Genomic DNA, 23729 nt, shown 5'->3' with positions numbered 1-23729 from the left:
GATTTTTCGGAGAATAACTTGACCAGTGAAGGTGAGTGTTTGATGTAAGTCATCAAGGGATCCCTTTAAACCTGGAGTCACAAACCTCCGGTTATTCTCTGCTATTCAAGGGTTATTCGTTACATTCATAGTGATAAATGTGAGACCTATAATATATAGAACGGCTATTCATTTAACGATAGTGTTTCGCCACTATTGATGTCAGCCCATCTCTGACATATTGATGACTTAAAATTCCACTAACTGCCACGGCATTGACCAAAATAAAACAATCCATGTCAAAAATAGAGAGTTTAATGTATCATTAAATTAATTATTTATTGTACATTAATACAGTTAATAACAATTAAATTTAGAGCGTAAAAAATTAAATATTTAAAATAATAAATAGAATCATTAAAAATGTACAATTACAATTATTCTTATTTGAATATTCATTAAAAATACAAACTGAAGAGTTGGTGATAGGCACCCATGTTACAAATCAAGCATATTTAATTGAGTTATTGAAAAAATCATTCAAATTTTATGAATTTAATAGTCTTTATCAAGTTCAGTAAAATTAATCAGGCTAGTTAAACTTATTGAATTGGTTAATTCATATAATGTAAAATGCAGTTCGAATTATTGTACGCAAATATCACGTGAGTTTATAGCAGTGTTAGTGCGAGTTACTGTTGTGGAGACATTTGCAGTTTTAGCAGCAGTTCCAACTTTTTTAATTGTTGTTGTCGTAGTTGTTTTAGCAATTCCACCGTTCGGTAAATGCTGAACATCGGTCCCGACACGGACTTCTTCAGTTGTTTTTTGTTTGGTGTCGTGTGCCTTAGCATTGTTTACTCTTCTATCAATATTTTGAACATATCCATCCTTCCGAATAACTTCACCACTTCGTTGTTCAGTATAAGACGCACCTCTCTCCCCGCTACCAGAGACTCTAATAACCCCATTATCGACCGGAACTACTTCATTGTGTTCATACCTTTCGACAAATGCATTACCCTCAGGTTTTTCAATCGTATAGGAACCGCGACGTTCTGAATTTTCCGGCACCCATACTATTTCTTGAGCCAGCGTCTCTTGTATAGGTTCTGGTGTAACCGTATTGCTCCTTACTTCATTCTGCGATCTTATTTGAGTTATACGCATATTTTGGATGTCAACATTTGAGTCGACCGACTCGGCTCGTCGTGAATCACCTACATTTATGTCTGTATCATGGTTTGTAGCGACAATTTCATTTCGCCGAGTATAATCGTCGACTTTCTCTGGTATTTCTCGATCAACAGGACGAAGAGGCGAAATAGGTTTGAGTTGACCCAATAATGGAGAATGTTTAATTCCAAATGTTATCTGTGGAGTTCTATTAATCTGCACCTAGAAAGAAAACAGAAAATAAAAATTAGTAACATTTTTATATTAATAAAAAATTTAATCGCATATAATGTACCAAAACCTAGTAAAAATACGTAACCTAATAGGACTGTCAAGTATACGGTAAATTATAACAGTAATTAATAAACGATAAGTTTATCATTAAATTTTGCCTTAAACCAACAATTTATTTTTATTAATGGTTTCATAAGCCAGCTATTGTTATATAAACTAATATTATAAAGAGGATATATTTGAAAGTTTGCATTGCATAAGTTATGAAACTACTGAACCGATTTGAAAATTCTTTCACTGTTGAGAAGCTACACTGCAAGTGCTATATTTTATCCCCGTCTCAAATAAACATGGGGCATACAGTATTTACCTTTTCCGGTGAATAGGTGCCAGGCGCGGGTACCTTTACTCGATCGTCCAGTGGTACCTTGTGTCGTCCCGACATAGTGTACACGGGGGCGTCCAAGACGGAAGGGACACGATAGCTGTTTGGTGCTGTAAGTATTAACAATAACCGACATTTTATAACAGACTAGACACACTATAATTTTAGTAAGGAGTAAGGTTTTACCAAAATGTTGCAAGCTTAGCTTATTATCTCAGAGATAGCTATCTATCTCTGAACCAAACGCTTCTCCTCTATCTATATAGAGGAGAAGCGTTTGATTGGATTAAGGTGGCTTGACACATTTCCTGCTATTATCGTCATATTTAAAATTTTTCCGGCAATTATTGTGATATTTCAAGCAACTTTTACAAATCCTTGACAATATATATGCCTGTTATCGCCACGTTGGCCGCTTTTAAGTCTACATGTTTTTAATAAATAGTGTAGAAAATAGTAGTCTGTGACGGATATGACGTCGCTCGATCTCGTGTTGGTTTTAGTGTGCTCGTGGCCGTCCACTTGTTGTGTAATTCTTTATGGATTACTTGGGATAGGCGGGGAGAGTGACTTGAGTGGAAAAGGGGAGTGTTAGATATCTGTCAAAGGCGCTTTTAACCCTACACACAACGTTCACAAGTGCGTGACTTGACTCAAGGTCATTCTCTGCCATTCTAGGGTCTTATGTTGGTTACAGTTTGATTTGTTAACTAAGTTGTCCTGACAAATGTTGGGAATCATAACCTTTGTTCGACATTAGTTTTCTTATTTTTGTAATCACTTAAATGCTCTGCTTAAATGCCTAAACTTTACTCACCTTGAAATTATTGGGGAATATCGAATGAAATTCTATCACGAATAGATAGACAAACGCAGCACATGATAGGACAGCAAGATATAATATTTATAGATCTTTCATGATCAAATAAATGAGAAATAAGAATAGTTTATCTTACCTGGAGTATCTGCGTACTTGTCAGTATGAATTTTAACTCCAAAAGTATATTGAGGGGAGTATGTTAAAACAAATTTATATCCCTTCTCCGGACTATAAGCACCAGGGGCTGGAACTTTCAGACGTTCATCGATTGGTTCTTTATGTCTTCCCGAAATTGTGTACAGTGGTGTTTTGTGTAGATTTGGTATATTGTAGGTATTTGGACCTAAAAATAATTACGAATCATTGATTAATTCAAATATACAACGCCCGTTGAGCTTCCGCTTTCCCTACCTACAACATGAGTATCTTCAAGCCACGAGTAAATAGGCACCTTCAAGGCAAGCGCGTTCCACCATAGTAGGCTGAATTATCAAATACTAAAGCTAGACATGATTACAGCCAAGCGTTGGCCTATACAACGTAAAAAAAATATTTACCTATAATTTATAACTATTATTTTTTAGTGTCGGTAAAAGTGAGACATAAGTGTTAAGTATTCCTGTAATTACACTGGCAACCGTATTAATGTAGCTGTTGTGTTGATATGATAATTCACAAAATCAATCACTGCCTGAAGTGGTAATAGACTTGGCAACTGAGTTAAAATATTTAGAAAATAAATACGATTAGGTACTTTAAAATTATGGTAATACTCAGACAACTGATTTTTAATTGATATTAACTTAAATCAACCACGAAGGTTTAAGTCAGTTACTCAGTAAGTAAATGATTCCTTACTTTAGGTACTTTGTACATAATAGAAATATATATTACCAGGGGTAACCACAGCATTTGTTGTTTCCGGCTTAATTCTAAAAGTATATTGTGGTGCGCTTTTTAACAGCACTTTGTCTGCTTTATCTGGGTTGTAATTGTTCGGTGCTGGTACATTGTCGGGCTTAAATGGATTTGTTTTTATCCTAAAAGAATATCGAGGAGCACTATCTAATAGTACGTTATCAGCTTTTTCAGGATTATACAAGTTAGGTGCTGGGTTTGTGTTTATTTTAGCATCCTTTCCTTTGGCTGATAAAGTATAGGCAGGCCTTTTTTCAAAAATGGCTTCATTTGCTTTTTCTGGGTTGTAAACATTAGGGCCTGGTGTGTCAGGGAGTTTTCCATTTTCTATTTTAGGCCTAAAAGTATATGCTGGTGAATTTTCATGTAAAACTTTATCTGCCTTTTCAGGGGTATAGGCATTAGGTGCAGGGTTGTTATAAGGCTTTTCTATGTGTCCCTTTAAACCAAAACTATATTTGGGTACTCCATTCAAAACATATTTGCTTGGATCATATGAATTTGGTGCCGGCGCATCATTTAATTTGTCGGGTTTGCCTTTACCTGCGAGTGTAAATTTTGGGGAACCCTTTAAAATTTGAGGATCATATGCAGATGGTCCGGGCGTCTCTTGTAATTTTGGTGAATATCCTTTCCCTGACATTGTATATTTAGGACCATAACTAGGCAAATTTGGATCGTATGCGTTTGGTCCAGGGATATCCGAAATTTTTCCATCTTGACCTTTACCAGACAAAGTGAATTTCGGTGAATTAGATGGTAAATGTGGATCGTAACTGTTCGGACCTGGCGTATCCAGAGGTTTCTCATTCCGGCCTTTACCAGTTAATGAAAATTTTAGAGTGTTATCAGGTAGATGAGGATCATATGCATTAGGAGCAGGTAAATCAAATGGTTTTGGTGTTTGCCCCTTGCCCGAAATAGAAAATTTCGGAGTGCCATTTAATAAGCGTGGATCATAACAATTTGGAGCTGGTGTCTCATTTGGTTTATCAACACCTACTTTTGGTCGGAATGTATAAGCTGGTGAAGATTCATGAAGGAGTTTGTCTGACTTGTCGAGAGAATAAACATTTGGTGCAGGTGTATCATTTGGTTTTTCAACACCAACTTTAGGTCTAAATGTAAAAGCTGGTGAAGATTCATGAAGGAGTTTGTCTGCTTTGTCGAGAGAATAAACATTTGGGGCAGGTGTATCATTTGGTTTTTCAACACCAACTTTAGGTCTAAATGTATAAGCTGGTGAAGAATCATGAAGAAGTTTATCAGCTTTGTCAAGAGAATAAACATTTGGCGCAGGTGTATCGTTGGGTATTTCAAAACCAACTTTAGGTCTAAAAGTGTAAGCTGGAGATGAATCGTGAAGAAGCTTGTCAGCCTTATCGAGAGTATAGGCATTAGGCGCAGGTAAATTTTCAATTTTCGGTGTTGGGCCTTTCCCAGCAATTGTAATTTTGGGAGCGCTATCTAACATATGCATTGATTTTTCAGGAGCATAAACATTAGGAGCTGGTGTTGTATCAACTTTTTCTGTCTTCTCTTTTGATCTCAATGTATAGGCAGGAGAGCTTTCATGAAGCAATTTATCAGCTTTTTCTGGATTGTATGAGTTGGGCCCTGGTGTTACTTCAAGTTTTTCAGCCAAACCTTTACCAGCAAGTGTATATTTTGGCCCATTTTTAAGAGCATGTATTGATTTTTCTGGAGTATATACATTAGGTGCTGGTGCATCGTGTACCTTCACAATTTCTGTTTTAGTTCGAAATGAAAAAGCTGGTGATTTTTCTCTTAGTAATTTGTCTGCTTTCTGTGGGTTATAAGCATTAGGAGCAGGAACTTGCTCAATTTTTTGTGTTTTCTTAAATTTGCTTGAAAGACTGAATTTTGGTGATTTTTCACGAAGCACTGCGTCGGCCTGAAACGTGCAATGAAAACGATTATAATAAAATATATTTACAATATGTACTCATCGCTATTTTTTTTTTAATAATCTGAAACTACCCAAATCACACATCATGATATTTTTTAAACAAAATTAAACAAAGTTATTACTTAATCTAAAAAAACGAGATTCAACCCTAACCAACAAAAGTTATTACTGAAATTAATGAACTTAATATATGGATGATTTAGAAAATAAATGTTAAAGATTAGTAGGTACAGACAGATGAGGTTAAACTGCAGTGATTCCTTCCGGCGCAGGGTAGTTAACAGCCTCTCCCATAAAACGTGAATGTCGGATGCCGAAGGTATGCGCTGGGGCCCATGGTAGATTCACGCAAACCTGTATAATACCCACCCACCCTTTATGTTAGTGAGGTTATATAAAAAATATGGTTTATGTAATATTAATTCGTAAACGTATACATTCACAAGTTCCCTCGATATTTAAGTTGTTATCATAAGGCATTAAAGAAGTTAAAATGAAGAAAGTAAATGTAAAAATGTCTTTACAGTGTATAAGTTAAGTTATAAGGAGAAAGATTAGTAGTTAAATGATGCATTGCTTTATTAATGATATAGCCCAAATGGCCAAAAATAAAACATTTTCATTAAAACTGTTCAAATGGGCATGCAATTTTCTTGAAAAATATCTAAAGCATCTTACTTTTTCCGGACAATAGACACCCGGTCCGGGCACAGTTGCTGTTGGAGGCTTTAATTCTCTCCTCGGAGCCATCGTGTACGCCGGAGGTCGTTTGATGATCGCAGAAGCAGCTTTATCCGTGGTGTAGGTCCCTGGGCCAGGCATTGGCGTCTTTATTTCCACCGCTTTGCCTCGACCAGTGATGCTGAAGGCTGGGGCCGCTCGCTTGTTGCCCTCACGTGCTTCTCCGAGAACCGGTGGCATGGAGTAAACGTTCGGCGCTGAAATTATGAAAGTAAAAATATTTTTACAATTTGTGGCTAGGTTGAAAACAAAAGTAAGAAAATGTGCAGCGTGAGATTGAATGTATCATCAACATCATCAGCTATATTGATGGCCTACTCTATAGGGAGGTTCAAAGAAGAGAGATTTGGAGCATATACCCACCAGGCTGCTCCAATGTGGCTTTTGGACTTGGGGTTAAAGCAAGGCTAGTAATTTTCGGTTCCGTATCAATAATCAGAAAGTTGTAGGCTTAACGTGCTCTTGGAGGTACGGGAATGTAACACCAATCACTTCGCTACTATGGGCTACTACTGAAAACTTAAAAAAATACAATACCTGATATTTACATAGCCCGACCACATCAAACTAAGACCATGATGTTTTGAAATCTTAATGTCCAGCAGTAAACGTCCATCGACTGATAATGATGATGACACAAAAAAGTGAATTTAAATAACAAGCAAATAAAGGAAAAATAAAAATTCGTCAAGTGTGTTAAAGCTAAAGCCGACTATCATGGACAGTTACAAAAAGAAACATTTAAATGAAAATACCAAAACGGCGATGAAAGGAGACTTATGAGACTAAGCTTACGACGACTAGAGTACAAAAACCATGAAAAAGAAAAAACATACAAAAATAATAAACGATGATTTCTAAGTACAAAACAAGAAATGGAGAGCTACAGCCAAAAAGAAAGACATAACATGACAAACTGATGAATAAAATAATATGCTCTTATTCAGTAATCGACCTGGCGTTTTGCTGCCGGCTTGAGGAATGCTAACACGAAGGCCCATAGAGAAAGCCGGGGCGTGGTCTAAAACAGCTCGAACAGATTTTCCGGGTTCGTAGTCACATGGTGCAGGAGTGGGAATGAGCTTAGGGGGCGGCCATCGACCATGTAATGACGCCGCTGGACCGATCGCTCGACCTGCCATCTTTATTATGTCAGTAAATAATATATTCAATAAGTAATACAACTAGACCAGTAATCATTTAATTTTATGAGCAAGGCTTCAAGGCACCAGCACTACAAGGCCATGGGCTTGATGTCCGCCCATTGGATTGTATAAATGAGTTTAGAAATATAGTGTCGTCATTAAAGTATGAAGCGTTTTTGAGCGATCCACGGTAACACCTCTCCTCTCCTAAAGTGTCTCCTTACCTCCGAAAATAATAACCACAGATACACACTTACTTCTACAAAGTAGCTCTACTATTAGCATAATTTTAATAAGAATAGGTTAAATAATAAAAAATGTCATATACCCTATTATTTGTATATTGCACAAAATTGCCCAAGGTCGCACACAATTATTTTTATTTTATTTACGGACTATTTTAACTTCGTACGTGTTGCTAAATTATTTGTAGCCAATTACTGATTCGTAAGTTTCATATGTAATTTATATGCATAATTTAAGTCAAGATACCACGCTTTTCTATACCTACTTCTATGTTGTTGTGTATTATTTTCTGTCTTCTTTAGGTATTGTCATACAAGGGTTAAGATCCGTAGCAAGGACGAAAGCAATAAACATGCAGTCTGGCACGTTTGTTCACGTGCTATGACTACCGATATTATAACCAAGTTTATACGACGGTTTAATAATGGCGGCTTTAATTAATAACATAGTTTAGAATCACTTAGAGGACTTTAAATTTGTAATAGTTTCCGCTTCAAAAGCGCATTTGTATAATTTACCATTATATGAATTAAAAACGCAAATTTTAATTAAAGGCAACGCATACTATAAATCAAAATCACCAATAAAGCTATTTCGCTAATACACTTCTTCACAACATTCGAAAGTTCATCTTATGTAAACAATAAGTTATTATTCATTATTAAGAAAAATATAAATTCACAACAATTTACAACTAAGATTAAATTAGCAATCATTCATGTAAAGGATAGTAGTATTTGAATATAATTCTAAATTAATATATTTTGATATTTCAGTTTGAAACAAACTTTCCTATCTAAGACACATTATTTAAAAAGTTATATTTTTATTCTAAGCTGCAGCTTTTATCTCAAATTAAAACTTCATTTAAATAACCTGATAAAGTAAACTGTTATTATAATATTTTAAAAGGTTTCTCTACGTAAGAATTCACTGTTATATAACTATTAATATACATTGTTTTTAATAATGATAGTATGTATTATGTATCGTAATTCGTAATATAACATTACCTTTACTACAAAATGTTAATAACTTCAGCTTAAATTGTCACTAAGCACACAAAAACAACTTAATAAATCTATTATACAATAGAAGTTTAAAAGCAATAATGCATAACGCGAAGTTAAACGCAGTGGATAAACGACTGGATTGCATTCGACTGAACCAGATCAAAAACAATCCATTCATGGTCCCCAGGCACCTACTCGTTGACTCACAGTCTCGATCACCTTCGGTATTGCGGACTTATTTGGCTACATCGAACAAATGCGAGAGACACATCCAATGTCAGCCTACATAAATTCACGGAAAAGGAAAACAGTTTGTTTATTAAGAAATTGTATAGGTCAGCCGTTAATTCATAAATGCTTATTAATGAAACCGAAACCGGTCCTCATTTTATGTACAGTAATTGTTGTGCACATTGGAGTACAATTACTCAGTACAATTACATTATCTGTACTATTAATATGATTTCAATGTTGGACAGTGATGTATCCAAGAGAAATGACAGTACGTGAGTATTAAGTATCCACACAGAAACTATTGCTTTTATGTTATTGAACATAGATAATTACATCCTTGACTGCTACAATAACCTTATTGTAACAAAATTATTTCTCGTACTATTTATATTAATTGAGAATTTAACCTACAAGCAAAATTCTGGAAAATAGGTCAAACAGTAATTTGAATAATTGACGCCAATAAAAGAAGCTGCCATAACTACAGTTTAAATACTTCAAAACACTCCCCTAGTAAATGAACGTACCATGTGCTATAAAAACGACATTGTTTATGTAAATAAGCTGCAACCGTGGAGTCGTGACCCAGTTTAAAACTGCCTAATGGTGTCATACTAAACTAATACAAATGTTTTTGTTTCCATGCCTAAACAGTTTATTCGGTAGATGTTAGTATTATGCAGGCAATGTTCCAAAGTAACTTTAAATTATGTCAGTTACTTGAAGTTTACATTTAAAGAGAATTTATGAACTTTTAGAGTCAGTATCAGACATGTTTACTAATTTCAATAATAAGAACCGATTATGATCGTAACATATAAAGTCTTAAATGCTTGCCTTTATACAACATACAACAACATCTACACACGCAGTAATGCATATAAATTACATTTGAAACTACGATAATGAAATCAGTAGCCAACTGTTCCTTTCATTGTTTGTCACTGACATGATGCCATCATTGTGGGCGGTCATAGGTACCAAAGACCTGCTTCTTGTGATCGCAAACATAGCAGATTGTATTTAAGTGACGAACGAATCCGTATGTATCGATTACTCAATATGTTCCCAGGTGTTCCTTTAGTTGCAATTTAGCAAATTGATGCAACGTGGGTGGGGACCCACGGTACGACAAATTGGCTATTAGACCAAATGAAGATTGATTGACTATCAAAATGGGCAATTTCTGTATCGTAATCGCTTTTTATTTAGATTGTGTGCATCCAATTGTTTTTAGTTAATCTTCATGTGGCTTAGCCACCTACCTGGATGTAACTATAAATAGAATCAAATAAAGTAAGATACATCGGCATGTGTTTTTATGAATAATGGCGAAGTTAAATACACAAGGAGAGTTTCTCGAATACAAGTAACAATTTAAATTTCTAAGGTAGCAATCATAAGATTTATGGCTAGAAAGTAACAGTCACCCGCATCTGAGAAATTCTCCTTCTATATCTTAACATTTACGAACATCGTAGATATAAATCAGTAATTTAATTCCACTGATTTATACCAACAAATTTTCATCAAATCACCTTTATAAATAATAATTATAACTATTCGAGATGAGATAAATATACAATAATAAGAATAATATAATGTATTATTGATTAGGTTAGGTAAAAATAATATTAATAATCTACTTGGGCTTATTTATCACTGACTGACAAATGATACTTTGGTAACTACATATTCGAGTACGTGTTTAAAGACACTGGATAAATATCTGTCTCTACCTTTAGCTGTCATGCCTTCAGTGTTATACGTAGCCGGACCTGGGCCAGCCTTATCCTTTCCAGAATCCAATTTATGTCCAAACGTAAACGCCGGGGCACGGGGCTTTCTAGACTCTGGCGGAGGTTTGCCTAGTCACAAAGATAGGAAATAGCCTTAATAAAGTAGAATATTATTATAATGTGGCTTCTAGGGCAGTACTTGTTTGGAAATCAAGAATGGCTGATCGAGTATCTTAAGTGTATTTATAAACACTTCCGCCTGTCGATCTGCTTGCTCATTGATCTGTGCTAGTACCTTTTATATTTGGGAACATACTTATCACTTTTTATTAACAATTACTTAATACTGAAAATCATATTTTTATTACAGTTGACCTTGAAACAGTAAGACTTAGTTTTAGAAGTGCTCTTTGCTTTATGTCACTTTAAGAAATATGAAAAAAATAATCTACTTTGGAAAACCTGTATTTTAATCCTCTTAATCTATCTATTTATCTATAATACTAGTATCTGTTTTTAGGTAATGTTATTTTAAATTTAAAAATAATATAAGTCGGTCAATCATAAACAAATTAGTTTTGTAAATAAACAGTGCCTTGTATTCTATGGCAATGTTCAAAAGCAAATTAGTATTAAGTGGACATTAGGAGGTGTTATGTATAATTTTATATAATCTTATTATTGTCTCTATAATTCGCCGCAAAACCACTTACCTTGATCACGGTCAATGATTTGACGCCCACAATTAGGCACCATATAATATACAATATATTATAATTAGCCGTTTTTATAACACAAATCACATAACAAACGAGTCTAAAATACTAAGCAAAGTAATCGGTCTCGAAGAAAAGGGACATCAATACAATTCTGATTTGGAACTGTCGCAGATGAGGGATATCAATACAGTATTGATTTACAAGTCAAATAAAAAGAAACTTGTTCTTGTTATTGACGCGCATCAACTAAATGATGTCACGTAGGGTATGAAGTATGAACACGGGCAAGGACGTTGTTTGCAAGCGATAATCTCGCGCAACCTCCGAATGATGTCAGCGTACTCTCGAACAATACCGCCGAAACTGATAGACATATGCACAAAAGAAACCATCCACCGTGACCAATGTGCATGATGTAAACTGTAAATAAACGTGTCACACCTATCTGCATTTAACTATTTAATACATTCCCAACATGGGAAGTTCTCACGAGTTTCAAAAAACAATTGAGAATAGGTGAACCATATAAAAAATTATATGTATTATTTATTATTACAGGTATAACCCAATAAGCAAGAATCTGCTGTATTTACTATAAACATATTTAATCTATTATTGATTTTTTTTATTAAAATGACGAGTAAAACTTTCAATTCAAACTGAATATAAAAAAAAAAATATTTCATCTGTACAAAAAAAATAACTTTACCTTTATATTATTTTGATATGTATATAGGGGAACAAGAAAGTACAAGAAATCTAATATTGTTCGCGTGTATAATGACGGGACTCTTCATAAATAAGAGTGTATTTCCTGAATCTTGTGTTAGACCGACTGATTATTATGATTCTAATAAAACTACTTATAAAAACACATTGTAACAGCCAAACCATAGAAATAACAACATAATTGTTTTAAAAGAAATACGGCATTACTAACGTTTATGCATTAGTTGCAACCCAAATATCTAAAATCACGAAAGCATAACATATTTTCATGCAAATAGTATGGAGATTTAAAACACTATTACATCATAGGAAAAGTAGTCGTGGGCATACAATTTGGCGAAGCGAATAAAAGCGATGACGGCATTCGAGTTACTTTACCGAGGGTCATTGTCTGTATTTCTTAGGATTAATAATTGCCAGCTGTTACAAAAACACCACTTTTTCAGTATCTTCTATTTAAACGAGTAGATATGTATAATTTTATTTTTATTGTGAGGGTTAAATCTCATCATATAACATTTTAATATATTTTAAATTACGATCTAATAAAGATAAACAATCAGAATACTAATTGCAGCTGAATAATTATACCTATTGTACAAAATACAATATCAAAGCTAGAGACATAATGTAAATCAATCTCAATTCATTTACATGCCGGCATCGTTTTCAGCTTCGATTTTTATATCTGATACAACAACAAAATGAAAAAAATGTAACGCATCTAACGCTATTAATAAATCAAAATAAAAATGTTGTCTAGTAACTAACTGCTAACGCTCTTAGTATATCTTGAAACTCTATTAACTATTTCTCAAAGTACAAATTACTTGTTACCGATATTAACTTTTATCTTTTAGTCAAGAACAAAATTTAAAAAAATTCTAGGAACGTACCAAACGCTTTTAGTAGAACTACAAGCACTATTAACTATTTATCGTAGTACAAATTACTTATTACCTATTAAGGAGGGAAGTGAAACCACAGCAGGACCTGGGCTAGCAGCTTCTGCGGCTATCGGTCCTCGTCTCTTGGTGGGCGTCCAAGGATTCTGACGAACGCCCATCAGGCCTTCACAAATATCAAAACCCTTCGTCGATATAGATGGAGTATGGAATTGGATCAAGTTACTCCTATGATGTGATAAAATCTAAAAAGTACAGTATTAATAATACTATGATTTTATTCATCTTAAGAAAGCTCCGTCACTCAATGAATACTATGTCTCAGGTGTTCTAATAGGCAGATTAACTTAAGTTGATGATGTTATGTTTACAATAAACAAGGGAATTTCAGTGATCGATTGGAAGCTAATCCAGTGCACAGCCATTCCACGAACTGAAGATATTAATCTGATAAAGAGTCTGAATCTGATAATTCAAATCTTAGGAGGATGGAGCTTTAGAAACCTGTTCAAATAATAATTAACCTACAAGTATGGCTAACAGCAGGCGTCCAGGTATTGATGATGGTGATGAATAATGAGGACACCTAATTACCTACAGTAATAAGAACTAAAAAAAATATACCGATTTTGCTGTGCTGGTTGTGGATTTCATAGACTTCGTTGGTTTCTGCATGATTATGATTTGCTTTCTTTCATAGATATTATACAAAATATACGATAATAGATCTATCTAACCAATTAATGAATTAGTTTTAAAGTAAAATCCAACTGAGTTGAAGTAAAAATACTATAGAAAACCAAAAATTCACCAAACCGAAAAAATAGTAAATTGATATGTTTAAAAACTTAAAATGCTAAAATTGATTGATTAGTGACAAATAACAAATCTTATGTCAAAGCCGGCTATTGACATGCGTTTTTTAAAGCTCATTTAAGGTTTAATATGTGAATTTACTGCTTCGCGAAGCAGATGAGAGCGAGGCATGAGTGAGGCATTAACAAATATTAAATAATTAAATAAATAAAACACTAATTACAATGAAGCTAAAAGATCCTCTAATTTTAATAACGATATTAACATAACTAACTTGTATCATTACTATCAATTAGTAAAAACAGTATCTTAACCAGTGACAGAGCATATAATAACACAAGCAAATATTGTTTTTACTTAAAACATTTGCAAAGATTTGCAATAAATTTTAATGTTACCACTGTGCTAGATGAAGATGGCCAGTCTACGATGTAATTGTGGCATGGTTGCAAGAAAGTAGTTTCACAGTCATTCAAGACATATATCATAACTAGCCGCCGCCTCGCGGTTTCACCTGCGTAGTTCCCGTTGCCGTGAGAATACAGGGATACCTATGATACTCAAAAAATATAACGTGGCTTTCTAGTGGTAAAATAATTTATTCTAGATCTATGAAATTTCAATATCGATACCACAAACTTTATAGAATATTTGTGTAACCTATACAGGTTTATAGATAAATTAAACAAGCCATTTTGAAAATGTTCAAGTCTATAAATTCCACACAATTTTATTAATTGTTTTATACGATGAATACCCTTAACTTGTGATAAAGTAGACAATTTCTGAGAAAAATACTCTAAGCGTAAATTAATAATACAATAAAATATTATGCAGCACAGTATAATTATTTGCATATATATACATGATCGCTTTAACATTTAATTACAAAATGAATTAAAATCTGAAGGTGCTTTTTATAAAAAAAAATAACACTTTCAATGAGTTTCCTTCATTCCTCAATAGTTTTTGCTTAGCAAATAAACCCATAAATACGTCTTAGGAAAATAGGCAAATCTTTATATAGTATCGCAGAATGTTCATGAAGACTTATATAGCTTTTAGAATGTTCTTCTCTAATAGCTGTTCCAAATACGGACGTAGAATCCGCAATACGTAGGTACCTAGGCAAAGAACTAAAACAGGCTCCTCTGATCCTCACATTTAGGTAGCTAACTATTATCATAACGTCATTTCTATTTTCGTCATGTAGCGACTACATTATTTGCAATGAGACATTGTTACCAGTATTACCTACCGTTCAAGAGACTTGTGTTATATCCATGGTTAAAATTTGTTAAGCACCTTTGTAAACACTGTGTCAGCAAATAAATAATTTATCTAAACTAAAGGCGGAATTATATTTGTCTGACGTGTCGTGTCGTGACGCATCAGAACAGAATCGGTATCACACATTTTGTATGGCAACGTTTACACTTATGTGTTGCGACATGTCGTGATGGCTTCTGATGTTTCGCATACAAACGTATGACAACGATTCTGTTCTGATGCGTCACGACACGACACGTCAGACAAATATAATCCGCCTACCGCCTTCTATAACAATATTGATGTTTTTCTTTATTTACTTTTTTTTAAAGACGTGGGGTCTGGGATACTAAGATTAATACCAACTTATTCCTTAATATTTGGTAACATAGCTACGTTTAGGTTTTTAATACAATTGTCTTGTATAATCCTAATAATTACCTTGAAAAAATTGATCTTCATCTGATATCCAGTTAGTATTGACATTTATTTAGATAAACATTTATTTTTATATACAAGCGAGTTAAAACTCTGTTTGTCCCCGATAACTTTCTAGCGATTGGCTGCTAGCGTAGCTGTCAACTAGCCAATGGGGTAAGTCAAAATGAAGCTTGAAGCCTCTAGAGTTATAATTAATTAAATTAGTTATTATAATATATTCCCCGTCATCTCAACGATCTGCACTACGTTTAAGAAATTCAAAATTATTCGAATTCCGTATTTGCTATGCATACGATCAAACAGTTGAGATAACACCGCAATGAATATTTATTTGAATATTTTATGTACCTAGTCAATTTCATTTACGTAAAATGAATATGGGCACATGGAGAATCTCTTCTAGAGAGAATGAATGAAAGGAGACTAACAAAAGAGATTTATTAGACGAGTGTGAATAGAAATGTTGAAAATGAAGGCTCAAATGGCCGAATCCAGGACATTCTCAATAAAGGCAAGGTCAAGAGTACCCTAAACCGAGGAACTTGTATGAAAGGACTGATTAGAATGGAAGAAGCAAGGAGGAGCAAGAATCGTAGAAAGTGGAAGGACGACATCTGTGCCTTCCCCTACGGGAATGAGGTATTACGTAGGTATGTAAAATGCATGTCGAGCTTTTATTATTGAATCCATTACCTAGTGCCTAGTTAAACACATACCTACTTAATCAAATGACTAAGATTTGAAAATCAAAACCAACACCTTTGAAACCTTTTACGGATTTCATTAATCCAGCAAATAACCTACGCGTTATTGGAAATAGAAAGTTGTTATATCCTTATGAAGTAATCAGTTCATAAGACACGAAACAATTATACCCGTTTAAAACAAACTTTTTAAATTAAGTAGAGCTTAAGGGCTTAACCTATGATCGTATCAATTCGAGTCCTTTTAGCTATCTCTGCTTAGAAGAAATTAATTATTTTTTTCTCAGCAATATGATGACTTTTTTATTTACTTGGTCCGATATACACAGAATATCTCCAAACTATATTTATAGACTTTTTGTACACCATTTTTTAAGATTATCTGCTGAACTTAATTGCGCTATTTTTTTATGATCTATTATTTTTGGTTCAGTATCAACTGCGTCTCCATTTCTTGTAGCAATCATAAAAAATAATGTGTTGGAAATTGCACGTGCAAATAAATCAATCAATACTATCCTTAAATGACAAACAGCAAACCGGTTTCGTCTACCCACACTGTATAATAGGATCGCCTTCATGTATCGCCCACAATTCATATGACGGAAAAGAATTTATTGATTCCATTCCTGGTTTAAATCTATGGTTTAAACACACGGCCATAGCCTGTTGCAAAAAAATATCTTAGGATCATCATTATTCATCATCAATATCAACCCATATTCGGCTTTTGATATTTAATTTCTTAAAATGCACACAACTGAAAAGTTAGAGGTGCACGCCCTGGACTGCATTCGAACCCACAGCCTCTGGAATCGGAGGCAGAGGTCATATCAACTAGACTATCATTATTTCTGATTCCACATTCCACATTATCTTAGGATAACAATAGATAATAATTATTCAATTATATTCCATAAAAGAATCCTATAATTAGAACCCGTTAGTGGAAAGAATATATCGAAAATATCTAGTTTGCTTTGGTACATAAAGGTAGACTTCAAATAACTGTGCTCTGATTTAGCGTTATGATGATACTAACGGACGCCCGCGACTCTGTTCGCACTAAATTCTGTTTTTTTGAAATCCCGCGCTAACTATGAATTTTCTGGGATTAAATTTATTGTACCTATGTTCTGTTCCAAGGTTCAGTTTATCTGTTTACCAAGTTTCATCTAAATCGGTTCAGTGGTTTAGTTGTGAAAAGGAAACAGACAGACAGACTTACTTTCGCATTTATAATAATAGTATGGATTGTGATTTTGAAAAAATCTTAGTATCACCGCACACGGGCCACACGCGACAGCCACAAACGGCGCTACAAGAAGCAAGAAGTAGCCACAAAAGTAGCTGAAGCGCGCGACAGCCACTTGTGGCCGGTGGTCGACACTTGTAGTCAATAGCTGCTACTTTTTTAACCCATACATGCAGTATCATAATCGCGCGAGTGGCGTGTGGCGGCGTTTAGTGGCCGGTGCGGGCCACAAGAAGCGAGCAGCGATGATTGTAGCGTGTCGCGGCCACCGGCGTCAACCGTGTGCGGCGAGTCTATATTAAATGTATGAAAACTACAGCAAATATGCCGGTAGCGGCGTTTTGTGGTTGTGGCCGGTGGCCCATGTGTGGGAGCCTTTAGGTCTGGTATTCAAAGGTTCTCGATCTATTATTATATTGACTGTGTGCTTAAAATCAATTGGCTAGACCGATATTGATGAATTGGCAATGAGTTGTGAAGCAATATTGGGCTAATTTATAAGACAATGTTTGTAGATTGTGCATAGACGTTTAAAACCAAAAATTTCTTCACAATATAAATTAAAAAAATTAGTAACTAATGTGTCACTGTACTTTATTTGCAACTTAACGTCTTAATTTGCCATTAGGTAATACAAAAAGAATATAGTTTGCAATAATATTTGTATTAACAGAAAAAATGTCCTACTGTTTTCGCCATAAAGGAAAGCGAATTCAGTACCAGTTCGTACGAGCCACTGTCATCGTGAAAAATGAATAAAATCGTATTTGGGGCATTGGTTTCTCCATTCCCTCATGTTCGTGAAAACTTGCCGACGCTACCACACTATTACCTACATACGAGTACATGTCCTATCATGTAACCTACATAATACTCTGCAGTACCTAGTATTCTTCTCTTTTTTTTCTATGATAGGAAAGAAGAAAAGAAGTTTTTTGTCGCTCTAATAAGAGTGATTTAAAAGAAAATTTGTAAATAACTCCAAAGAAACCACGGATATATCGTAAACCTAAGAAGAAAGTGTATGGGAAACGCAAATTTGACAAGTATCGAGTACAAATACAAGCGGATCAGTTATTACCTAATCGTAACTAGAATATAACTGCTTAATTGATTCGTAATCCAAGGCTAGAGTCCTCTATGGGTAACTAAAAAAGATCTTTGGGTTTTTCTTCAAGAAAATATTAGTAACGTCAATCTTTTTTTTTTATTCTTTACAAGTTAGCCTTAACAATCTCACCTGATGGTAAGTGATGATGCAGTCTAAGATGGAAGCGGACTAACTTGCGCCCGATCTCTCACTAATGATAATAAAGATAGTTCACTTGTACTACAGTATACTTACTTGTACCTACATACCTACATATTACCTACATAGATCTATGAATAGAAAGAGAATAGCCTTATTGCAAAATGAGATCGTCCGCTACCAAAATTCATTAATACCAATAATACGATCAGATTAGATATCCCATAAAACATTTGGCTAATGAACCGTTGAATGACGGCATCAAAATTTCCCATCCAATTAAAAAATGAAAATTTGTTTTTCCCAAACATGCACGAAAATATTCAAATTACATTCGACAAAACCAGCTAAGCGCGAATCGAACTTGCACACGAAAGGACACGTACCTTTTTTAACACTGTAACTGTACTTTTTATTAATGCCAAAGACTTCCAAAAAACTGAGACGATTTCATTCAGCTCACTGTAAACTGATTGAAGTCATCGGTCCAGCTAGGGGATCACCATTCCGTATTAAAATTTGGTCGATTATTTTGGAAGAAAGAGAAAAATTTTTAAATTTTTATAGCTCAACTCAAGGCGGGCCCGGTCCTCATCTATCTATACTTATAATAAATCTGTAGAGAGGTCAATTCTGTACATGAAATATATTTCCAAAATAACTATCAGTGGGTGACTAGTGATCGATACTGATGCCAAAAATACAATCAGTAAAATTTTTGTCTGTCTGTTTGTATGTTCGAAACAAAAACTACTCGACGGATTTTAACGAAACTTGGTACAATTAGTTTTCATACTCCGGGGCAGGTTATAGTATACTTTTCATCACGATCAACAGGAGCACAGCAGTGAAGGGAAATGTTGGGAAAACGGGAGAAGTTACTCTATTTTTACAGCGATACTACTGTAAGGGCTGGATTAAAGCGTCTAAGGGCGGACGAAGTCGCGAGTGTCCGCTAGGGGATAATGATCTAAAGCCGGAAGCCTAAACTTAATCATTGGATCAACGAGCCCTTACTATACGGAACTCTGAAAAATAACACGCGAAATATTTTTACAGACTTCGAATAACCAAAAATCAAATTTGCATAAAAAAGAAACGTTTCAGCGCATCCTTATATAAATCGTGTTTTTTTTTTTGTAAGTTTTATTGCTCCTTTCAAATTGATGATGTAAGCATTTAAGATATCTAACCACTTATTATATTACACTTTTAATGCTGTTAATGAATTGACCTCGCTAACAATGATTTGATCTTCCTCATAACATTTTAGTAGACCGTGTTTGAATAAGTGTTCAAGAACATTGTATCTAGCGATAAATCTAAATATTAGGTAATTCAGAGACTCACCACAACAATTATGTCTAAACAACTAAATGACCATTTGTTTGAAATTCCGGTGTTGACGTTATGACCTCGCAAAGTCAATTTCATTGAACAATATTGGTATTAAACTCTTAAAAGCAAACGTTTTTTTCTCAATTTACCTAAACTATACAACTATATAAATGTTATAAAGAGGAAAGATTTGTTTGTTTGCATTGAATAGGCTCAGAAACGACTGGACCCGTTTGAAAAATCATATTACCATTAAAAGTCTTCATTATCCATGATGGACATAGGCTTTACGCACAACGGCCAACCCTAGTGGCCAAGTGCGGAAAAGGCCCAGGAAAAAGAAGAGGAAGAGGTAGGCTATATACTATCCCCACAGGTGCGGGAATTGCGCAGGTAAAACCGCGTGGTGTCTGCTAGTAAATTATATCTATATCCACATAATCTCCAACGTACGATTACAAAACAACGTCTGTTGAAAAAATAGCCATCCATCGAAAATCCTACTTATGAAAACGTATTGAGCAAAATATCATTGTGGCAGAACTCAAAACGCTTGTAGGTATACGATGCTATTCTGCTATTTAACCGTGCTCGTCAGCTTTAGCAGAGTTGTAAACACATGTTAATGGGCAAATTACCTAGCCCCGTGCTAATTTGCAAATGTATGCAAAATAAGAATGCCACAGCCTCCGTGTGCTGTTATAGCCGTGATGTTATACGGGAACACGAGCATAAATCATAGTTGCGCACTCAAGTGGATTGTTATTCGCTCGTAATCTAACCCTGACTTTGCGGTGCAATTGGTTGCAGTGATACATAATAGGAACAGACCACAGTGCTGTAACACACTCATAATAGAAGTATTATAGTTGAACTATCTAGTCGACAAATTAGCGATCGACTGCGACCTCACCTTATGTTAACAGACGATGCAATCTAGGATACTTATACGCGCCAACTATAGGGCAAAGATTTTAAACTACTAGATATGTTACTAACGCGTCGAAACTGAGGCGGACAAAATTGGCTAATTGTCTAAAGTTAATTAAGTTGCACAGTAAACAATGAAAGTTACTTAAGAAAATAATACTTTAATATTGTCTATACAATGTCGAGTTGTATGTTCAGGAACACTGAGGAAAACTGAAAGCACTATATATACATAAATATATAATGTAAATAAACATAAAATTGTGCATGCGTGCGCTGTGTAGAATGGCTAAATTCAGATCACTTTGTATATCAAAGAAAGCTGTTTTTATTTTCCTTATGGCAATTTTATGAAAAAAAATATAAGTATAGCTTATTTTGTAAAAACAGCTTAGTTACTTTTGATAAAGTAGTCGATATATCTAGTCTATACTTCTAATAAATCTGTAGAGAGGTCAATTTTGTACATGAAATATATTTCCAAAATAACTATCAGGGGGTGATTAGTGATGGATACCGATGCCAAAAATGCATGAAGGTAGTAGTAGGGTTTCACGCGGACGAAGTTGCGAGCGTCCGCTAGTATAAAATAAATACCATAATAAAAATAGGAAACACGAACTTAAGTACTTATTAGTGCTAACTCTAAATACGACAGTAGATATTTTTTCCTAAACTAGTAAATAATAAACAAACAAACTAATAAAACGTAAAAACAATACGAATCCTGCTAATAATGTAATCGATTGGAAACTACCTGCAAAGGCAGCAGAAGAATTTCTTCAGATAAGTTTAAAAGTTCTACGAAACTACGCTAAAAGAAAACAAGATTAAGCAATTAGTATCAACAAATTAAACATATAATAGTTTTATAGTATTAATATCTACAAATTTTAAAAGTTATTCTACCTATTAAAACGTTATAATTAGTTAAAAGATGAGTAATGTGACAATAAAACTTACCAATTAGCAAATGTGAAAAACGACCAAAGCCGTATAATCTGGGCACTGTTAAAATATAACTATATAGTAAGTTATGTTAGAGGATCTATATATTAAGATATTCGATCAGCAAAGGCTGTCGTCGGTATACGTATCGCGCTCGGTTCGTCGCGGTGCACTGCGGTCGAATGCTGTATCGTTCGCAGGTACGCAGTCCGCACTTTGCCTGAGCGGACCGGTGACGACTGTCGCGTGGGCGCCTCCCGCCAAAACCGGTCACCTTGGTTACGCGATGATATGTCGTCATCGCGTGTTTCTGATTTTCAATCATCTTCCTATGTTTTGCAAACTTTCTTTGTTTTGTTATTCAAACGTATGCTTTGGAATGGAAGGTCATTTATCCTTTAGTAGCGTTTTTTTTTTATTATTTACAACTTAACGGGCTAACTTGTTAGGAGGAGGATGAAAATCCACACGCCTTTCGATTTCTACATGACATCGTACCGGAACGCTAAATCGTTTGGCGGTACGTCTTTGTCGGTAGGGTGGTAACTAGCCACGGCCGAAGCCTCCCACCAGCCAGACCTGGACCAATAATAATTAAGAAAACCTGTAATAATAGAGGAGGGCAATTTGGAAAGAGGTACAATTTTATTACACCCATATGTCGGACCGTTTCTACGCCGCGCGCGAAGCCTACCACCAGACCAAACCAGAACTAAATGTAGAAAATATAGTATCCCCAATTGACCCAAACTGGAATCGAACCCAAGATATTTGCTGAAACTAGAGCATTTCTAACTACACAGAACGGTCTTCAATGATTACAATTTGAATTAATATATTAAATTAAAACACAAGAATTTCATAAATTCCAAAAATAGGTGGAATTATTTCTTATATTTGCACAGTTTGCAGGCTATTTATTGAGTTTGAAGAAAAGTTCTGGCCTATTATTTCCGAATAGGTACACGTAATTTTTTGTACAAATTCGTAAACAAAATTAAGTGTATTCATATTATTATGTATCTCGGATACACTAATTAGGCGATTTGAATCAAATGTGTATATTGCCAATGGTTTACTTGGATACTTTTCAAGAGAAAGTAAAGTATGTATGAATAAAAAAAAATGGCCGAGTGATGTTCGGTCTGCTAAGGGATAATTGAGACGATTTGTCCCATCTATCCCATAACTGAATGTCTCTTCACAATCAGTTGTATCACCATAGAAAAGTAATGTAAAGGCGACCATCTATTTCATATTATATCATGTCTTTGAATAGGTGGTTTTTCTCTTATAAATAAAAACAACATAGGCAGGTGTTAACCACAATTTCAATAAATAATGTATTGTAGGAAGGCCAACAAGTTATAAATATAACACCAAGCAATATCCAAGAGTAAATAATTAAATAAAGATTTATGAAATTAAAATTTTTCATTTAACCTTGATTGCATTATTTGCGAGCTGGCGACTTGGCCTCGTCTACGCCTCCGCCCAGTTCTTATGCGACTATAGGAAGACAATAATCCACTTAAGCCTCGTATGAATCACAATGCCTTAAATGGAAGCTGGTTAAAATGTAGATTCAATCACAGAGCAACGATAAACGATGCTGTTACTCGGTGGTTCCTACATCCTACAATAACATCTGCTATCATTTAACTACCAAATTATGCAGGAAAAAGCATTTTATTCAGAAATGGAGGCGAATGTTAATTTAGTGCGATACTTAGGAAAGTTCTTTAAACTTAAAAGGACAATAAAATATCATAAAAAATATAATTTTTTTATACTACAATTAATTATTATAGAGCGAGAGTATAAAAGTCTGGTTACCAGACTTATGTCATTTTACAAGTATAAAAG

General features: G+C 34.6%; 1 protein-coding gene across 7 annotated transcripts; it reads right to left on the bottom strand.

Moving 5' to 3' along the window:
• Positions 1 to 278: 278 nt before the first annotated feature.
• Positions 279 to 22084, bottom strand: LOC112056668 (nascent polypeptide-associated complex subunit alpha, muscle-specific form). 7 transcript variants are annotated; one of them, XM_024097123.2, is made up of 9 exons: positions 21879 to 22084; positions 12969 to 13158; positions 10561 to 10689; positions 7139 to 7318; positions 6121 to 6380; positions 3489 to 5427; positions 2731 to 2937; positions 1760 to 1884; positions 279 to 1377 (listed from the first exon to the last, which is right to left on the bottom strand). In XM_024097123.2, the coding sequence occupies exons 2-9, from the start codon at positions 13072 to 13074 to the stop codon at positions 625 to 627; spliced, it is 3699 nt and encodes a 1232-aa protein (XP_023952891.2). In that variant the 5' UTR covers positions 13075 to 13158; positions 21879 to 22084; the 3' UTR covers positions 279 to 624. The 7 variants fall into 7 exon arrangements, with proteins under 7 accessions (XP_023952891.2, XP_023952892.2, XP_023952894.2 ...); XM_024097124.2 differs by lacking the exon at positions 7139 to 7318 and having other exon boundaries at positions 21879 to 22082; XM_024097126.2 differs by lacking the exon at positions 12969 to 13158 and having other exon boundaries at positions 21879 to 22082.
• Positions 22085 to 23729: the final 1645 nt, after the last annotated feature.

This window comes from Bicyclus anynana, chromosome 6, assembly GCF_947172395.1.
Source record: "Bicyclus anynana chromosome 6, ilBicAnyn1.1, whole genome shotgun sequence".
Lineage (NCBI taxonomy): Eukaryota > Metazoa > Arthropoda > Insecta > Lepidoptera > Nymphalidae > Bicyclus > Bicyclus anynana.
Note: the sequence above shows the minus strand (reverse complement) of the source record. Positions and strands in the feature narration are given on the sequence as shown.